This window comes from Balaenoptera acutorostrata, chromosome 2, assembly GCF_949987535.1.
Source record: "Balaenoptera acutorostrata chromosome 2, mBalAcu1.1, whole genome shotgun sequence".
NCBI lineage: Eukaryota > Metazoa > Chordata > Mammalia > Artiodactyla > Balaenopteridae > Balaenoptera > Balaenoptera acutorostrata.
In genome coordinates, this window is record NC_080065.1 from 62,209,326 (window position 1) to 62,227,298 (window position 17,973).

A 17,973-nucleotide genomic window follows, 5' to 3' on the forward strand; every position below is an offset into this window, starting at 1 on the left:
AACTGAGAATTTTATTTTCCTGAATTTACATTTTGAAATAAGTGTTCTTTTTTAAAATTCCTTCATGTAGCTATCTTTCAATAAATTTCTAATTGTTTGAAAAAAGAATTCCTCAATTTACAAATATTAAACAAAACAGAGACCTGTGAGTGAGTCCTCGGGTGCAAAAAGAGCAAGAACTTTCTGGGTCTGATCTCCACCATAGAGAGGTACAAAGCCTACATTTGACAGGCTAATAGGAATCTGAAATGACAATTGATTAAAGATTAGTGAAGAGTCAGTTAAGAAAACATCAGACAAAAACACCATGCTTCTACCAAAATTTCAAACGTACGTTAACGCTAATTATATAATTTCATTTCATAGGAGATATTTCTAGTCTTAAAAAAAAAGGGGGGAAATCAGATAGACTTCGCTTTTGCAGGAATTTTATTAACTTGGGGGAAAAAATGAAAGTCTATTTCAATAAATATTATTGCGTTCTAGCTATGCATATGAATAAAAACAAAAGCATGATATGATCCATAAAGTTGTTAAACTTTATCATCTGTTATTTAGATCACTTGAGGGGGAAAAAATTCCATTTTCTAGTAAAAACCACTAGGGTAAATTCATATTTCCAGTGAGATATATGCAATACTTTACATTTTTTATGCTTTCATTAATCCAACACTAATTCCCTACTTACACACAATATTGCCATTCAGAGAATTACAAAATATTGATGTTGGAAGAAACTTTAAAGAATTCTTTAAATAAACATCATCTTCCAGAAGAAAAACCTGAGGCCTAAAGAGGTTAGAGAATTTGCCTATCATCAAATTCACACTAGAATTCTAATAATTTCATGTCTAATGATCTATCAAAATATATCTCAGTTTACTAATTAGAACTTTTATTTTAATATTTTGGGAAAAGGAAGATTTGTGACACAAAAATGTGTAATGTAGTGTTTTGCTGATTTTTTTTTATTAAAAAAATTTCTAAAACAACAATTTCCGAATCTAAAGTAGACTTAATTGGGTTAGTTCAAATATGGTAATCAGTCTTAGCAAAACTAGCAAACTACTTACATATAATTTTAAAGGCACAATATAAATAATAAGCAACTGCCTATAAAGTTAGTCTTTTTAAAACTTGATCATGCTGCTGTACTAACTAATCAATATCTATCCATTTTACTCAAAAGTCTTCTGATAAAATTTTCAAAAGTGATTAGTTAACATTTTAAAAGATAATAAAAGGATACTGATTTCATGTATAAACTCAACTGAAAAGATTGATAAATCACTGCAGGATGCCTTACCGTAATATTGAGAAGAGAAAAATATTCAGGATTTTCAGGGTCCCCACACCTGAGATCTGACATGTAATCTTCAGCAGAATTTTCCATTTCCTCATGACTGCAATTATCCAGCATATCCACAGGGAATGCCATCCTCTTTAACAAACAACATGGGACAAAATGTTTCAGAATATGAAAGGCTATCTTCCTGTACTGAGAAAAAACTTTTTATTGTAATAGCGCAGCATTTTATTGTAAGGAGACTTTTTTTTTTTTTTTTTAATTTTATAGCTACTTTATTTATTTATTTATTTTATTTTTGGCTGTGTTGGGTCTTCGGTTCGTGCGAGGGCTTTCTCCAGTTGCGGCAAGCGGGGGCCACTCTTCATTGCGGTGCGGGGACCGCTCTTCATCGCGGTGCGCGGGCCTTTCACTATCGCGGCCCCTCCCGTTGCGGGGCACAGGCTCCAGACGCGCAAGCTCAGTAGCTGTGGCTCACGGGCCCAGCTGCTCCGTGGCATGTGGGATCTTCCCAGACCAGGGCTCGAACCCGTGTCCCCTGCATTAGCAGGCAGATTCTCAACCACTGCGCCACCAGGGAAGCCCCCAGGAGACTTTTTTTTCACTATGCCAAGACAGACTACAACTTAAGCCTGCTAATCTAAATGTATGTCAGAAAGAAAACTTAAACACTCACTTGTATTAAAAACAAGCAATGAAATAAGAATTAATGCCCATGCACCTATTGTCAATTAATCTATGACAAAGGAGACAAGAATATACAATGGACAAAAGACAGTCTCTTCAATAAGTAGTGCTGGGAAAACCAAACAACTATATGTAAAAGAATGAAATTAGAACATTTTTCTCACACCATTTATAAAAATAAACTCCAAATGGATTAAAGACCTAAATGTAAGAACGCAAACCATAAAAGTCCTAGGAGAAAACATAGACAGAATACTCTTTGACATAAACCGCAGAAATATTTTCTTGGATCTGTCTACTAGGGCAAAGGAAACAAAAGCAAAAATAAACAAATGGGACCTAATTAAACTGAAAAGTTTTTTCACTGCAAAGAAAACCATCAACAAAATTCAAAGACAACCTACTGAATGGGAGAAAATATTTGCAAATGATATGACTGATAAGGGGTTAATATCCAAAATATATAAACAGCTCATACAACTCAATATCAAAAAAAACAACCAATTAAAACACGGGCGGAAGACCTGAATAGTCATTTTTCCAAAGAAGACATACAGACGGCCAACAGGCACATGAAAAGATGCTCCACATCGTTAATCATCAGAGAAATGCAAGCCAAAACCACAATGAGATATTACCTCACACCTGTCAGAATGGTTATCATCAAAAAAGAACACAAATAACAAATGTTGGAGAGGGTGTAGAAAAAAGGGAACCCTTGAACACTGTTGGTGGGAATGTAAATTGCTGCAGCCAATGTGGAAAACAGTATGGAAGTTTCTCAAAAAACGAAAAATAGGAAATTCCCTAGTGGTCCACTGGTTAGGACTTGGCACTTTCACTGCCGTAGGCCTGGGTTCAATCCCTGGTCGGGGAACTAGGATCCCACATGCCTCGCGGCACGGCCAAAAAAAAAAAAGTTTTTTAAACTTAAAAAATAAAAATAGGAGTAACATATGATCCAGCAATTCCACTCCTGGGTATATATCCAAAGAAAACAAAAACAGTAATTCAAAAAGATCCATGCACCCCACTGTTCATAGCAGCACTATTTACAATAGCTAAGATACAGAAGTAAACTAAGTGTCCATCAACAGATGAATGGATAAAGAAGATGTGTTAATATATACACAATGGAATACTGCTCAGCCATTAAAAAAAAGAATGAAATTTTTTCTTTTAAAGAATAAAAGAAAAAGAACAACATGGATAGACCTAGAAGGTATTATGCTAAGTGAAAGAAGTCAGACAAACACTGTATGTTATTACTTTTATGCGGAATCTAAAAAATAAAACAAATAAATGAATATAACAAAACAAACTCACAGATATAGAGAGCAAACTGTTTGTTACCAGTGGGGAGAGAGAAACAGAGAGGGGCAAGACAAGGGTAGGGGATTAAGAAGTACAAACTACTATGTATAAAATAAGCTACAAGGATATATTGTTCAGTACAGGGAAATATAACCATTATTTTATAACTTTAAATGGTGTATAATCTATAAAAACATTGTATCACTATGTTGTACACCTGAAGCTAATATTGTAAATCCACTATACTTCAATTTTAAAAAATGAATAATTCCTTAAATTGTAAAAATAAATATTTATAAGGTATAGGACATAAACACACATACATACAAATATATCCTCATATACCTCCCAACATAAAAGTCACTGTAAAAGGACACAATGGAACTTTTCAGAATGATAGAAATGTTTACAACTACATCGTAGTGATGGCTGCACAACCCTATAAATTTACTAAAAAAAAACAAGGAATTGTACAGCTGTAATCGGTAAATGTTACAGTATGTAAACTGTATCTCTCATGTATACAGCTGTCAAAAAAAAAAAAAGCCAGCACCTTAATGGGGAAAACTCTAAAGACTTTTTCACTAAAGTCAAGAAAAATAAGGACTTAACTAATAAATAACATTAGATAGGTACTTGCTAATGCAATTAGAAAAGAGAAAGCAATTAGAGGTATAACAATTGGGGATGTGCATGGCTTGGGGCGAGGGGAGCCTATCTCAACCTCAATTCGCAAATAATACATTTAATTGAAAAACCCAAACGAATCAATGGAAAAATTATTCCAAACAATAAGAAAATGTAGTAAAATGGTAGGACATAAAATTACATACAGAAATCAAGCCCTCATATATATAAAAATAATCAGTCAGGAGAAATAATAAATGGAAAAAAATGAAGTAAAAATAGAAAAGACAACCCCATTTACAATGGCAAAGATAAAAAGACTTAAATTTAACAATAAACAATATAAAACTTATATAAGGAAAACTACAAAACAGCATGCCTGAAGGAAACAAAGTGAACAACAGGGAAGACAAACCACGTTCTTGGAAAGGAAGATTCTGCATCATTAAGGTAGCAGTTTCCTCTAAAATAATCTGTTAATTTAATGCAATCCTAATGAAAATATCTTCAGGATTATTGTTTCCTGAAGCAAGACAAGTTGATTATAAAGTGAATTTGAAAGAATGAATAAGAATAGCTAGAAAAACCCTAAAAAGGCAGAGCAATGATTGGAGAAAAGTTCAAACCCTCTAAGATATTAAAGCATGTTATAAAACTTCTATGATACAAGTATATATAAAACTTCTATGCGATATAGGCATATAAATAGACAGACCAATGGAGCAAGATAAAGAAATATACCCTAATGCCTATAGAAATTGAGTATATGATTATGGAGCTATTTCAATCAATGGGAGAAAGAAGCACTTTTTAATAGGCAGCATGTTTCACTGGTCTTACAATATGTTTAAATGAGAAATTAATTTTGCCCATTTTTTAACTTCTGATATCTGAAATCATACAGTATGCTCTCTATTGCGTCAACTCTTTTCACTCAACATTATTTCTGTGAGAAACATAAGCGGTGCTGCATCTATCATTTAATTTGTTCCCTTTTATTGCTATGTAGTATTCCACAATACACATATACAGTTTATTTACCAATCTACTGCTGATGGGCATTTGGGCTGCCATGAGCATTGCTGCAGGAATATTTCAGTAGATATATGCACTCACTTCTGTTTTTTTTCCAAGGTATAAAATATTTAATAATGCTTCATTGATTTATGTTTTTTTAAAATGCACTCCTCTGTGATAGGCCTGCATACCCAGACTTATCAATCTTACTAAAAGTAAGACAAGCAGATATTGTATGTAGTTTGATGTAATGCAACAAGAAAATTGGATCCAAATCTACCTAAGCCATTAGACAAACATGTGAAATGATGTTTAAAGTATGCGGCCGGCCAAATTTAGAATAACTCAGTTTCTTCAATATATATACAGAATAGAGTTTAAAGAAAAGAGTGGAAACTAATGTAAATTAAAAGAAACTTAAGAGGCATATTGATCAAATGCATTGTGGAGAGCATCCTGATTTGTGTATTCTTGAAAATTTCCATGAGAAAAAGTTTAAAAAAAAAACTTATGATCTATGTCAACTACTGATCTACTAGTTCTTAAAGGAGGTACAAATAAAGCTGGTAAAGATTATCTTGTCTTAAAAGTTACCTGCTTTGTATTTACCCACAATAAAAATTACAGAGCCGAACAGCTATATCTGTCAAAAACCTCAATTTTAATTTTTTAAAAAATTTATAAATGGAAAGGCAGGAGAAAATAAATTGAAAAAATAAAAGTTACTTTTCTCGAAGGTGACCTTCATCAAATCTATTTTAACACAACAAAAGTATTAGTAGACAAGAAACTGAAAATCTAATGGAAATATGAGATAAACACAAAAAAGACAGGACAGACATATATTGTAACGGTTATACATAGTTAAACATATTTTTATGAATTTCGAAGATATGATAATGAGAGGAAGTTACTTTTTTACCGTAATCTGAAATCTTGGTGCTAAGAACTTTAAAACTTGATATACATATGACTGGGGCCCTGATTTGTATATATAAATTTATATACATACAAATATATATATTTTAATTACACTGATTTTTAATTTTTAAAAATCAAAACCTAGAAATAGAACACATAAATTCAGCCCATCTGTTAGTAAATGTAAATGTCTAAATAAAAGGAGAAAGCAAGAAAAATTTGTGAACGATTTATAAAAGCAATACCACAGAACTTCCAGCCAACTTACAAAAAGGAGGAAAAAAAAGACTGAACTTCAAGAGAGAACCATCAGGAGCTTATCTAAAAAAGATGTTATAGTTAGAAAAGGATCATAAAATAAAACAGCTCTGCATTGAAGGACGCTTATTTGTTAGTGTGGCAAATCTTTATATCTCTATCAAAGTCAATATGCAAAAGCAAACTAAGGAAATACAACATTATGTTCTATAGTCAGATCTAACAATTGTAGTGAAGATTAAAATTTAGACAAAACTAAAAACATGAAACAAATGGTCAATAGTGGGTGAAAGAAGCATTACGAGGACACTAGTTAAAAGAATGTTAGTAACTGTTTTTGCTCTTTTGTAGACAAGCTCCCAGCTTTGTATCCAAGTAAAACATTCAAAAACATTTAATATACTACAGAAGCTCAAAAAGTATTAATATAAAAGCATTCCTGGGACTTCCCTGGCGGTCCAGTGGGCTACCACTGCAGGAGGCGCAGGTTCAATCCCTGGGGGGGGGGTGGGGGGGGGAGGGAGGGACTAAGATCCCGCATGCCGCGGCCCCCCCAAAAAAACTATTCCTCTTAAACCAACTCAAAAGACTCTAGAATATTAGCTACCAAACAAGGTATGAATGAAACATTTAAAATTTTCATTTGCTAAGAGTAATCATGATTTAAAGGATAAAATGTAAATTAATATTTGAAGATTGCTGCCAAAAACTTGGTCTACAAAAGCATAGTTGATTACAATCACATAAAAATAATACAGTATTCTAGACAAAGAATACAAAATGGACGCACAAGGAAGAGACTGACAGGATAGCAAGTTTATGGGGGATTGGTTTCTTTAATCTATTACTAAATTAACTTTCTTAGGGACTTCCCTGGTGGCGCAGTGGTTAAGAATCCACCTGCCAATGCAGGGGACATGGGTTTGGGTCCTGGTCCAGGAAGATCCCACATGCCGCAGAGCAACTAAGCCGGTGCGCCACAACTGAGCCTGCGCTCTAGAGCCTGCAAGCCACAACTACTGAGCCCAAGTGCCACAACTACTGAAGCCTGCACTCCTAGAGCCCGTGCTCCGCAACAAGAGAATCCACCGCAATGAAAAGCCCGCGCACCGCAAGGAAGAGTAGCCCCCACTCACCACGAGAGAAAGCCCGCACGCAGCAACAAAGACCCATCACAGCCGAAAATAAAAATAAATAAATAATAAATAAAAATTAAAAAAGAAGACACTGCTACAGATCAAAGGCAAGTATAATATGACTAAACTCAAGTGTAAAAAGAGAAAGTCATTAGCCTTCATTCTTTTTTTTTTTTTAATTTTATAGCTACTTTATTTATTTATTTATTTATTTATTTTTGGCTGTGTTGGGTCTTTGGTTCGTGCGAGGGCTTTCTCTAGTTGTGGCAAGCGGGGGCCACTCTTCATCGCGGTGCGGGGACCGCTCTTCATCGCGGTGCGCGGGCCTTTCACTATCGCGGCCCCTCCCGTTGCGGGGCACAGGCTCCAGATGCGCAGGCTCAGTAGTTGTGGCTCACGGGCCCAGCTGCTCCGTGGCATGTGGGATCTTCCCAGACCAGGGCTCGAACCCGTGTCCCCTGCATTAGCAGGCAGATTCTCAACCACTGCGCCACCAGGGAAGCCCCAGCCTTCATTCTTAAACCTTTTTAGATTGCGGTTTTTAAATAGAAAAATAATCTCTTCTGCGCTAATTTTTATTATTAAAGATTATATATACAAATACAAAATGAAAGAATCCTATTTTCCTGAAATCCAATCATTTAAATGCTCTGAAATTTACATAAAGAGCGTTACTGGAGGGAAAAAACTTCACTTAGTTAGAGGTTGTGATTTTTAACTAACTTTTATTCAGTGCCAGAATGTGTCAGAACTGTGCTAAATGAATGCCATTCACTCTCATTCAAGGCTTGTAGCAGATATGTGGTGGACCCGACTAATATTCTTATTTTATAGAAAAGTAAACCACCTTGGAGAGGTTAATCATTTCCCCAAAGTCACATGGAGAGCGGGTGGCAAACCTGAGATCCAGACATGGATCTGACACCCAAGCCCATCCTACAGACAGAGTAAAATACTGGGTACTGCGTCACATTCAAGGCCCTTTAAGAGCACATTTTATAGTGAAAAACTTTAGACTTGGAGCACTAGAAATCTGGCAATTTCCAGATACATCTGACTTGATTTTAATATTGCTGATCTAAAGGACTTTTTTTTAATCTTTTTTTTTGAGATTTGGAAGCATAACTAAACAAATCCTTAAATCCATCATTTTTGTGGCAGCAAAGCTAGTTTAAAAGGAATGTATTTCTTCTTCACTATAGAAGGAATTATTTCACTGTCTTCTCTCTCATCTCACCTCCAGGGCATCTCCCAACAAACTTAAAAGTTGTGATTTCTGGGGTTTCCCTGGTGGTGCAGTGGTTAAAAATTCGCCTGCCAAGGCAGGGGACACGGGTTCGAGCCCTGGTCCGGGAAGATCCCACATGCCGCGGAGCAACTAAGCCCGTGTGCCACTACTACTGAGCCTGCGCTCTAGAGCCCGCGAGCCACAACTACTGAGCCCGCGCACCTTGAGCCCATGCTCTGCAACAAGAAAAGCCACCTCAATGAGAAGCCCACGCACCGCAAAGAAGAGTAGCCCCTGCTCACCACAACTAGAGAGAGCCCGTGTGCAGCAGCAAAGACCCAATGCAGCCAAAAATAAGTAAATAAAATAAATTTATTTTTTTAAAAAGTTGTGATTTCTGAATATAGTTTAAAAACAACAACAGCATCAGTTTTTAATATGAAAAAATTAAAAAATGTTTCCCCAATTCCAAAAGCCCAAACACACACACCCCTTCTAAAATATTTTTGTGTTTTCAAATCTGTCCTTAAATCTGTTACGTTTATTACTGGTCACTCTCAGTGCTAAATTTTATTGGCTAAACAATCACCAATTAGTATTTAAAGAGGATGAAAGAACTAGAAATTATTATAAATCGGTAATAGCAGGTAACATTTACTGAGAAATGACCACACACCAGACTTTAAAGGGACTGCGGCATGTAATACGTAATGAGGCACTTCTATCAGCCCCATTCTATAGATAAGGAAATAGAGCTTTAGAGATTAAGATTTGATCAATGTCATACCACTAGTGGAGCTAGAAGAATATGAATCCAATCAAATATACATTCCAATATAATTATTTTTACTCAATATGCAAAATCAAATATCATAGTCTTTGTCGTGGTTATAAGAAACTTCCTTTTGCAAAATATCACAATAATTACCTTGTTATTAAATATTCTATTCACATATTACACCAGAAAAAGTACTCGCATTGGATTGCTGTGACCTTGATTCCCGGGTCAGCTGTGCTAACCAGCTCTGTGACCCTAGGCGAGTTACTTACCCTCTTTAGGCTTCTGTATTCTCATTGGTAATGTGATGCAACTGGACAGGATAATCCTAAGGACCTTTCACCTCTAAATGTTTATAACTGTTTATTTAAAAAAATAGCGGTTACTTAAGACTGTAAATTACTAGCCTTAAGCTGGTTCCGCTAGTTCAGGGAGGCAAGAGAAGGGTAGTAAGGTTCTGGAGAGAAATATAGGTTGCTGTGAAAAAAATCAGTCTCTTCTCTCTCTTTTTTGTTGTTTTTAAGCTTCTGTTCTATGTTACATAACTGTAAAGCTGTCAGATCAAATTCTGTCAAGTACTTTATGCTCTGCCCATGAGATGAACCAAAAGGCCTAACTAGATTCTACATGAATGAGAAAGCTTAATGTCGCCTTAAGTGAACTAACTCATCAAAAAATTTACGCAGAATGGACAATGAAGTGTAAAAAGTGTCCAAATTAATTTATAAATTAAGCAAATGGCATGCTCATTAATCCTGGATAACCTGTATAAAAACATTAATGCTCACACCTCTTACATAAGAACTCTAAGATGCCCACCAGCTATTTTACACCCATCTTTTAATAATTTCATCCCTTTTTCCTGAAAAATTATCTATTTGCAAGAATGAATGCTCTGAACAAGAAAGAAAATATAAGAGTTAAAAACCATATTCCTATTATTGTGATTTTTTTCCCTACTTAAGGTTAATTACTGGATATAAACTATACTCTTAAAACAGGGAAATATATTTTTTTAACTTTAGTTCCTAAATAATTTCAAGATTCTTATAGATTATTGCTATTATTTGGAGGCTTTAGGAGGAGGAGAAGATGCAAAAAATTACAGAAATTTTAGAGCTGAAAGAGTTCTTAGAGAAAAAACAATTATCTCAACCAATCCAAGGCATGATCCTACCTCTCCTCATTGTTGCCCCAACACCGAAAATAGCTTAGGTGTCCCAGCAACATAATCCGCAAAGCTCTCAACCTTTTACACAAAAGGCCTGTTTCTGGACCTTATTATGATTCTCCTCTTGATTCTTTCCTTGTCTCTTTCTAACATCATAACCTTCCCTAACGAACCTAGCCCATGTACTACATCCGCTCAACTGAACTCTCTCCCCTACTCACCTTTTATCCTTCTATCCCTCCTACCCACACAAGGCCCTAATTCCTAGATTAATCCTACTCTGCTCTAAGAGCTGAGTTTTTAAGTATTACAAAAATGAAACCACTGAACAGACCACTACAACTATCAACTCTCAGGAGGGCTCAACACTGCTCAGAAATCCTTTTCTATCTTCTGAGAGAGGAAAAAGATTTGATTACATATAGGTAAAGACTACCTATAAGTTTATGGGTAATGGGGCAGGAAGTTAAATGTGGTTCACACCTGTTACCTCTTTTTATTTCAAATAGGAAACAAAATCATCTTTTGAATAATCACTGAGCCAACAGTGGACTACACACCTGGTTCTATTTGAAACATTTCACATGTATCCCTGATAGAGTTTTTATCCCAAACCCATGAAGTGGATAATTTAATTATCTCATTTGTCAGATGAGGAAATTAAAACACATAGCAGCAGAGTAACTTGTTCAAGGCACACTATAGTAAGTGGCAAAGCTAGAATTTGAACCCAGGCAGTCTAGCTGTGAGGCCTATCCTTTTAGTTACCACGCTATGTCTGAAAGCACAGCGCCTTAGGACCCTAAGATGGTATAAGATTGCTTATACATATCAAGAGAAATCTTACCAGTTTTCTTTCTAAAGGTTTAACTCCTCTCCATATCCAGAAAAATGGTCCTAGATCTAAGAAATCATTTAAAGATGAAGGTATTGGGTATCTGGTATGTTTTAGGGCTTACAAAAGCAAAATCCAGTCATATGTCATAGAATTTTGTACACGTCAAAGGTGGAATATGTAGAATACTAGTTAAGGGAGTGTGCTCTTGAGCCAAACTGCCAGGATAACTAGCTGTGTGACCATAGGCAAATTACTTGAACAGATAGAGAAAAAGGAACTCTGAGGAAGGACTAAATTGCAAGGGTAAAACTAATAACTTTGAATACATATTAAAATTTTTACATCTAAAAACAAAAAATTCAGAGGCAAACTTTATGTAACCAATATGACCCACAAGAGTTAGGCTGCTTAATACAAATACAATGGTTTTTAAACTAAGATGCAAATAAACAAGCAAGTGGCATGGACAATTCATAAAACAGGACAAACACCAAAAATGCTCAACTCTTAATTTTTTTTAAAAGCCTATTGCATGTACTTTTAAAACTAATTTATGAAAAATACTGGTATATACTTACATGTTTATACAGAAGATGATGTGGAAGGGCATACATTATATTGTTATTGTTAACAGTAGTTATTCTTGATGAAGGAGGAAGGAGGGACCCAAGGGAAGAGACATGCCGGGAAGAAAGGAGATTCCATATAGAGCCCCTTCCTCAATCGCTTTTGTAGTGCAGTCTCTCTTGGATGCATCCGATTGACAAAATTTAGGTTACGTGCCTGCATCCAACCTCCAAGGGAGACAGAATTTGATATGGGGGTTCTACCTTGGGGAGGCAAAACAGGGCTCATAGGGCTGAAATGAGACTCCTAGGCAAAATGAGTCAGAACACAAATACTAAATGACCACACCCAGGAATGGATGCTAAACCCTTTTCTAACTACATATACACTTGCAGCAAGATATAGAGAGCTATTTACACTCCTCAGATACATATGCAAAAGCCTAACAATAAATTAATAGGTGATATTTCCACTACTGGGCATATACCCTGAGAAAACCGTAATTCAAAAAGGGTCATGTACCACAATGTTCATTGCAGCTCTACAATAACCAGGACATGGAAGCAACCTAAGTGTCCATCGACACATGAATGGATAAAAAGATGTGGCACATATATACAATGGAATATTACTCAGCCATAAAAAGAAACAAAATTGAGTTATTTGTAGTGAGGTGGATGGACCTAGAGACTGTCATACAGAGTGAAGTAAGTCAAAAAGAGAAAAATAAATACCGTATGCTAACACATATATATGGAATTAAAAAAAAAAATGTTTCTGAAGAACCTAGGGGCAGGACAGGAATAAAGACACAGACGTAGAGAATGGACTTGAGGACACAGGGAGGGGGAAGGGTAAGCTGGGACGAAGTGAGAGAGTGGCATGGACATATATACACTACCAAATGTAAAATAGATAGCTAGTGGGAAGCAGCCGCATAGCATAGGGAGATCAGCTCAGTGCTTTGTGACCACCTAGAGGGGTGGGATAGGGAGGGTGGGAGGGAGACGCAAGAGGGAGGAGATATGGGGATATATGTATAGCTGATTCACTCTGTTATAAAGCAGAAACTAACACACCATTGTAAAGCAATTATACTCCAATAAAGATGTTAAAAAAAATTTTTTTTTAAGTTATACAAAATTTAAAAAAAAAAGTGCTTATAACTGAAGCTTCCACTTGACTGACTACATATAGTACTACAGAATACATGTGCCTCTAGAACATGTCAGCTACTCTAGCCCTTCATGACCCAGCTTACTGAACACTGTTTATCTCACAGGAGCAGTCTACAAACATCAGGAAGGGCAAAATAAGAACTACTTAAATGAATACACCATAAAGTTTTGTCCTTCATTTCAACATTAGACAATCTAAATTTATTTTTTTTTAACCTGGTTTCTTTACCATGTAATAGGTCTGATGTTATAGTGCTTAAAGTTAACAGGGGTTTGGGAGGAAACCTCAAGGACACAGGCAATTTTTAAAAACAGAAGTCCAAACAACATGCACATTGTTGCAGATATCTTTAACATAAAATATCACAGGTTTGTCTCATTTAGAACCACGAAGATGGATATTTTCATTTTAAAGGAAATAGAACAAAAAGCAAAAACAAAACAAAACTTGGTGCTTAATTTTGGCATATGATTTATGAAATATTCTGCTGAGTCACAATCACCACCACCAAAACCACCCCACCCCATTCCCTAATATTTTCACTGCACAACAAACAAATAAGTGTAACCAAGGGTTGCTGCTATCTGCAGAGTATCACCCCAACTTGGAAAAACAGCAGCCTCCAACCCACAGGCTAACCATTCCGCTCTCCCTTCCAGGCTTCTCCAACTCTGCACGTAAGACTCATGGCCCCATACACCTGCTCTTGCAATCCTCATGCAAACTCAGGTGTGTATGCTTACCCAGGTCAAGTGAAATTGTTTTCTTACCTTTCACCGGCAGCAGTCCCAGGGGAAAAAAAGAGATAGTAGTAGCCTTCCTCTCTGGCTTCAATACATATTCACTACATAAATGAATGACTGAACAAAGGTTTGTATAAATAAACCACACACTGGTGCTAGGAGCAAGAGCTGCCACAGATGAAACACGTGAAGTTCTGCTGCTAAAGGAAAAGCAATAGATAGTCTCTCAACAGGCAGAGACAGAAGTGAAGACCCTCGGGCTTCCCTGGTGGCGCAGTGGTTGAGAATCTGCCTGCCAATGCAGGCGACACGGGTTCGAGCCCTGGTCTGGGAAGATCCCACATGCCGCGGAGCAACTGGGCCCGTGAGCCACAATTACTGAGCCTGCGCGTCTGGAGCCTGTGCTCCGCAACAAGAGAGGCCACGATAGTGAGAAGCCCGCACACCGCGATGAAGAGTGGCCCCCACTTGCCACAACTAGAGAAAGCCCTCGCACAGAAACAAAGACCCAACACAGCCATAAAATAAATAAATAAATAAATAATTAAAAAAAAAAGAAGTGAAGACCCTCTAGTAAAGCAACTATACTCCAGTAAAAATTAATTTAAAAAAAAAAGAAAATAAGAAAGGAAGACCCTCTAAGAAGATGGGAATGCTAAATGGAAGCCAGAAAGCATACTGAGAATGGCAAGTTGTTGGATTCACCAACAGAGTTAAGGTATATAAAAAGAAGTAGTGGTAGATACACTAGGAAAATAAATTGAGTATAGAACGTAACAGGCCAAGAATACCAGACTAAAGACTTTGGACTTTATTTGGCACACAGAAGGAGGCAATTTAAAGATCCTGAGCAGAAATGAGACATCCAAGGCTATGCTTTAAGACAATTTATCTAGCAGCTGTGTGTAGGAGGGATTAATAGGTAGAAATGAAGGCAGACAAGTTGAGAAACTCATGAGTTTCTCGTAAGTTCCTTGTGCATACTTCTTTTAACATACTTATCACGTGACAGTGTGATTTACTTTTCTTCGTCTATTCTACCAGGCTCAGAACTCCAAAGAAGCATAATCCATTTTTCCAAACATATAAAAAGTAGGGATGAATCAAATGATCTCTGATGTCCTTTCTAACTAGTAACTTAGGTGTCTATGTTTGATTACTTAGAGAAAGAAGATAGGAAATAATTTACAAAGGGGTGGTATCATCAAATTCATTTATAACCATTTTTTATAATTCAAAATGTTTTCTGATGATGAAAGATCATTCATTGCTTGCTTACCTTGCACGAGGCATTATGTTCAACACTCTACACATACTGTATCACTTATTCCTCAAAATGACCCTATGAGGCAGGTATTCATACATTCTTCCAACGAGGAGCCTCAGGTGTGAAAAGGTTAAGTAAGTTGCCCAAGTTCACACAGCTAGTAAGCGGCAGAGTCAGTCTCTAAACCTAGGCAATCTCTCTCCAGAACCTGGATTTAACCAGGTTCCCAGGTCAAGACAAAAGGTCAGTATAACCCATAATGTATCTAATCATACAATTATCATAGAATATATCAAGCATATTGTTCAGTCACTCTTTAAGTGTTAGATTTTTTAAAAATCTTGCAGTATCCTCTCTTCAGACTTTAGATACTTGTTCTAATCACTATGATCCATCTTCATCAGAATTTTTAAATGTTTACTACACAATAAATACAAAGCCAACTGTTCTAAAATAAAAGGGAAACTTAAAAGCTGACAAAGTAAAATGCTTACCAAATATTTCTTTAACAAATTACTACAAAGTAGAGCTAAGGGAAAAAACCGAAATTACAGTTTTTTATTATCCATTGCTTGAGATTCAGTTGGTACTAGACTCAATATGAATTATGAGCAAGTTTGTTTTTTTTTTTTTAAGCTAAAGCAAAATGACCCCATCATAGGGCATCATTATTAGGGTTCTGACTGTCCAGATGCAGAGATGGAAAAGAATCCCTGCCCTCTTCATGCATCAGACAATGAACATCCACATTTTAAGAAAACTACACTGAACAACTGGAATGCCTCCAGTGGAAAACAACCAGGATGGCAAAGAATCTGGAATCCACGGTACAGTAGATGAGGAACAGGAATTGGGAGAAATCAGTGAGGGCATGTCTTGGTGGGGAAGTCTTGGAAGGGAGGCAAGAAAGTTCCCTTCAAATATCTGAAGAGTCAATACGCAGATGAAAACTTAGACTTTTTCAACATATCTCTAAAGAGTAAAAGAAATGGGCCTTCCCAACAATAAATTCTACCCACAAATGTATCACGCCGCATGAAAACACAGACCAACCAATTAGCTGATCAAAGAGTACTGTTGGTGACAGCTGATACAGTCCAACTCTGGTTGGAGTAACATCTCTCTGCCCCGTTGTAAATAAAGGCACAAGAACATCCGTGAGCCAGTTCTAGAAAGGAGAGCCAAGAGCTTCTAGACTTCAGTTGAGTGGTTATTTGTGTACGAAATTGTAAAATCATATGAATCATTTTATAAAATAAAACTATGCTTTTTGTTGTTGTTGTCGCCATTCTGAGAAGCTACTCAGATACAAAAAGTTAGTATTCTCCAAACAAAATTTACTCAGAATCACTTCAATTTCTTTTTTCACGGTTTAGAAAATTTTATCAAGAAATCTCCTCAGCCTTGAAATTAATTTCAAGGACTTTTAGATATGCATTAACTTACAAAGCTAAATATCAAGGCTTCTAACATGTGGTTGTTTTTTGCTAAATATAGCTCTATTTTCCACTCATATGAGTAAGTAATTAATAGAAAACAGATTCTTAGTCCGGGATCCACAAAAGCTATAAAGGGGACTACATGAATTACTTTGAATTTTTCAAAAAACACTTATTTCCCCTACATAATACACAAAATAATGAAAACCAAAGATTTTCTTGGTTTTAACTAGAATTCTACCAACTCAACTCATTTTGGTTATACTTTATCTCAGGTAAAGCAAAAGCTCTGACAAGTGGTAGAGAAATCACAATTTTAAAAGTGAAAAAGTAAAGCAGTGCTTTGAAATGTACCTCAAAAAAGTGCTGTACATGGCGCGATGTGGGGAGAAGACAATAAAACGGAGAAAAAGATTAGAAACGCTGAACTAGATACCAAAAAAAACAAAAACAAAAACTATCCTAATCTCATTGATGATAACATTAGTTGTAGCTCACCTTTAGGAACATTATCACATTTACCTCTGCCAACATTTTGAGATAAGCTCTGTTATAACTACTCTTTTATAAAGCCAGGGTTCAAACTTACGTCTATTTGGTTTAAATTGTGGAATTATACTGCCTCTGAATAATAACTACTGTTAACTTAAGAATCAGAATAACTTCATCTGATATATCAGGGGCTGGCTGATCTAAACCTGAAAGCATTGTTAATATGTGTAAGACTTTAGAGGGACTTCCCCGGTGGTCCAGCGGTTAAGACTCCGTGCTTCCACTGCAGGGGGCTCGGGATTGATCCCGGGTGGGGGAACTAAGATTCCACATGCCTTGCCGTGTGGCCAAAAAGTAAAAAAAAAAAAAAAAAAAAAAAAAGACTTCAGACTAAAAAGTTCCTTATCAGTACAGTTTATTACTTTGTCAATCATTGTACAACAAAGAGTCAAGCTCATTGACTTTTTCTCCACGGCTATTCATTCTCAAATTGGCTTCTCCCCTTATCGCTATACTTATATTACTTCTCTTAAGGCCTCCAATAACCTCTCAATTCCCAAATTCAAGGGATTATTTTCATTCTCACCCCTCTTGTCCTTATGACAGACCAGACCCAACTGACTATTTTCTGCCACTTAAAAGTTTCCCTCCTTCCTTGGACAACACTCTCTCTCAATTCTATTTTTTAGCTTCTTTCCCTCAGTTTCTTTCAGCAACTGAACCCTCTCTCTCCTCTGCACAATCCATAAATGCAGGGGTCCCCCAACATGCAGTATGGCACTTTCTTAAAGATACAATTTACTAAGTTGATTTGTTCCCTATACATATTTCCAAAAATCTTTGTGCATTTAGATTTTAAGGAATTTTAATCCACAATACTTCACTAAACTATAAACACCATGAGGGTGGGGTCTATTTGGTTTTGTGGTCCATAACATAAGACACTCAGTGTTTGCTGAATACATGAAAGCTACCTTTGGTGTAACCTAAAACTAACATCTCATT

At 36.2% G+C, this 17,973-nt stretch overlaps 1 protein-coding gene across 7 annotated transcripts in view; it reads right to left on the minus strand.

The window, feature by feature from the left end:
• FAM169A (family with sequence similarity 169 member A) overlaps window positions 1-17,973 on the minus strand; it is a 66,948-nt gene that overhangs the window by 45,091 nt on the left and 3,884 nt on the right. For 6 of the 7 annotated variants that reach the window (XM_057541435.1, XM_057541434.1, XM_057541437.1 and 3 more), the window contains exons 2-3: window positions 1,307-1,441; window positions 144-243 (exon numbers count right to left, since the gene is read on the minus strand). The exons of the other annotated variant lie outside the window; for it this stretch is intronic. In XM_057541435.1, the coding sequence (XP_057397418.1) occupies window positions 144-243; window positions 1,307-1,438 (232 nt within the window). In that variant the 5' untranslated portion in view covers window positions 1,439-1,441. The remainder of the gene's footprint in view (window positions 1-143; window positions 244-1,306; window positions 1,442-17,973) is intronic. 7 annotated transcript variants of the gene reach the window in all.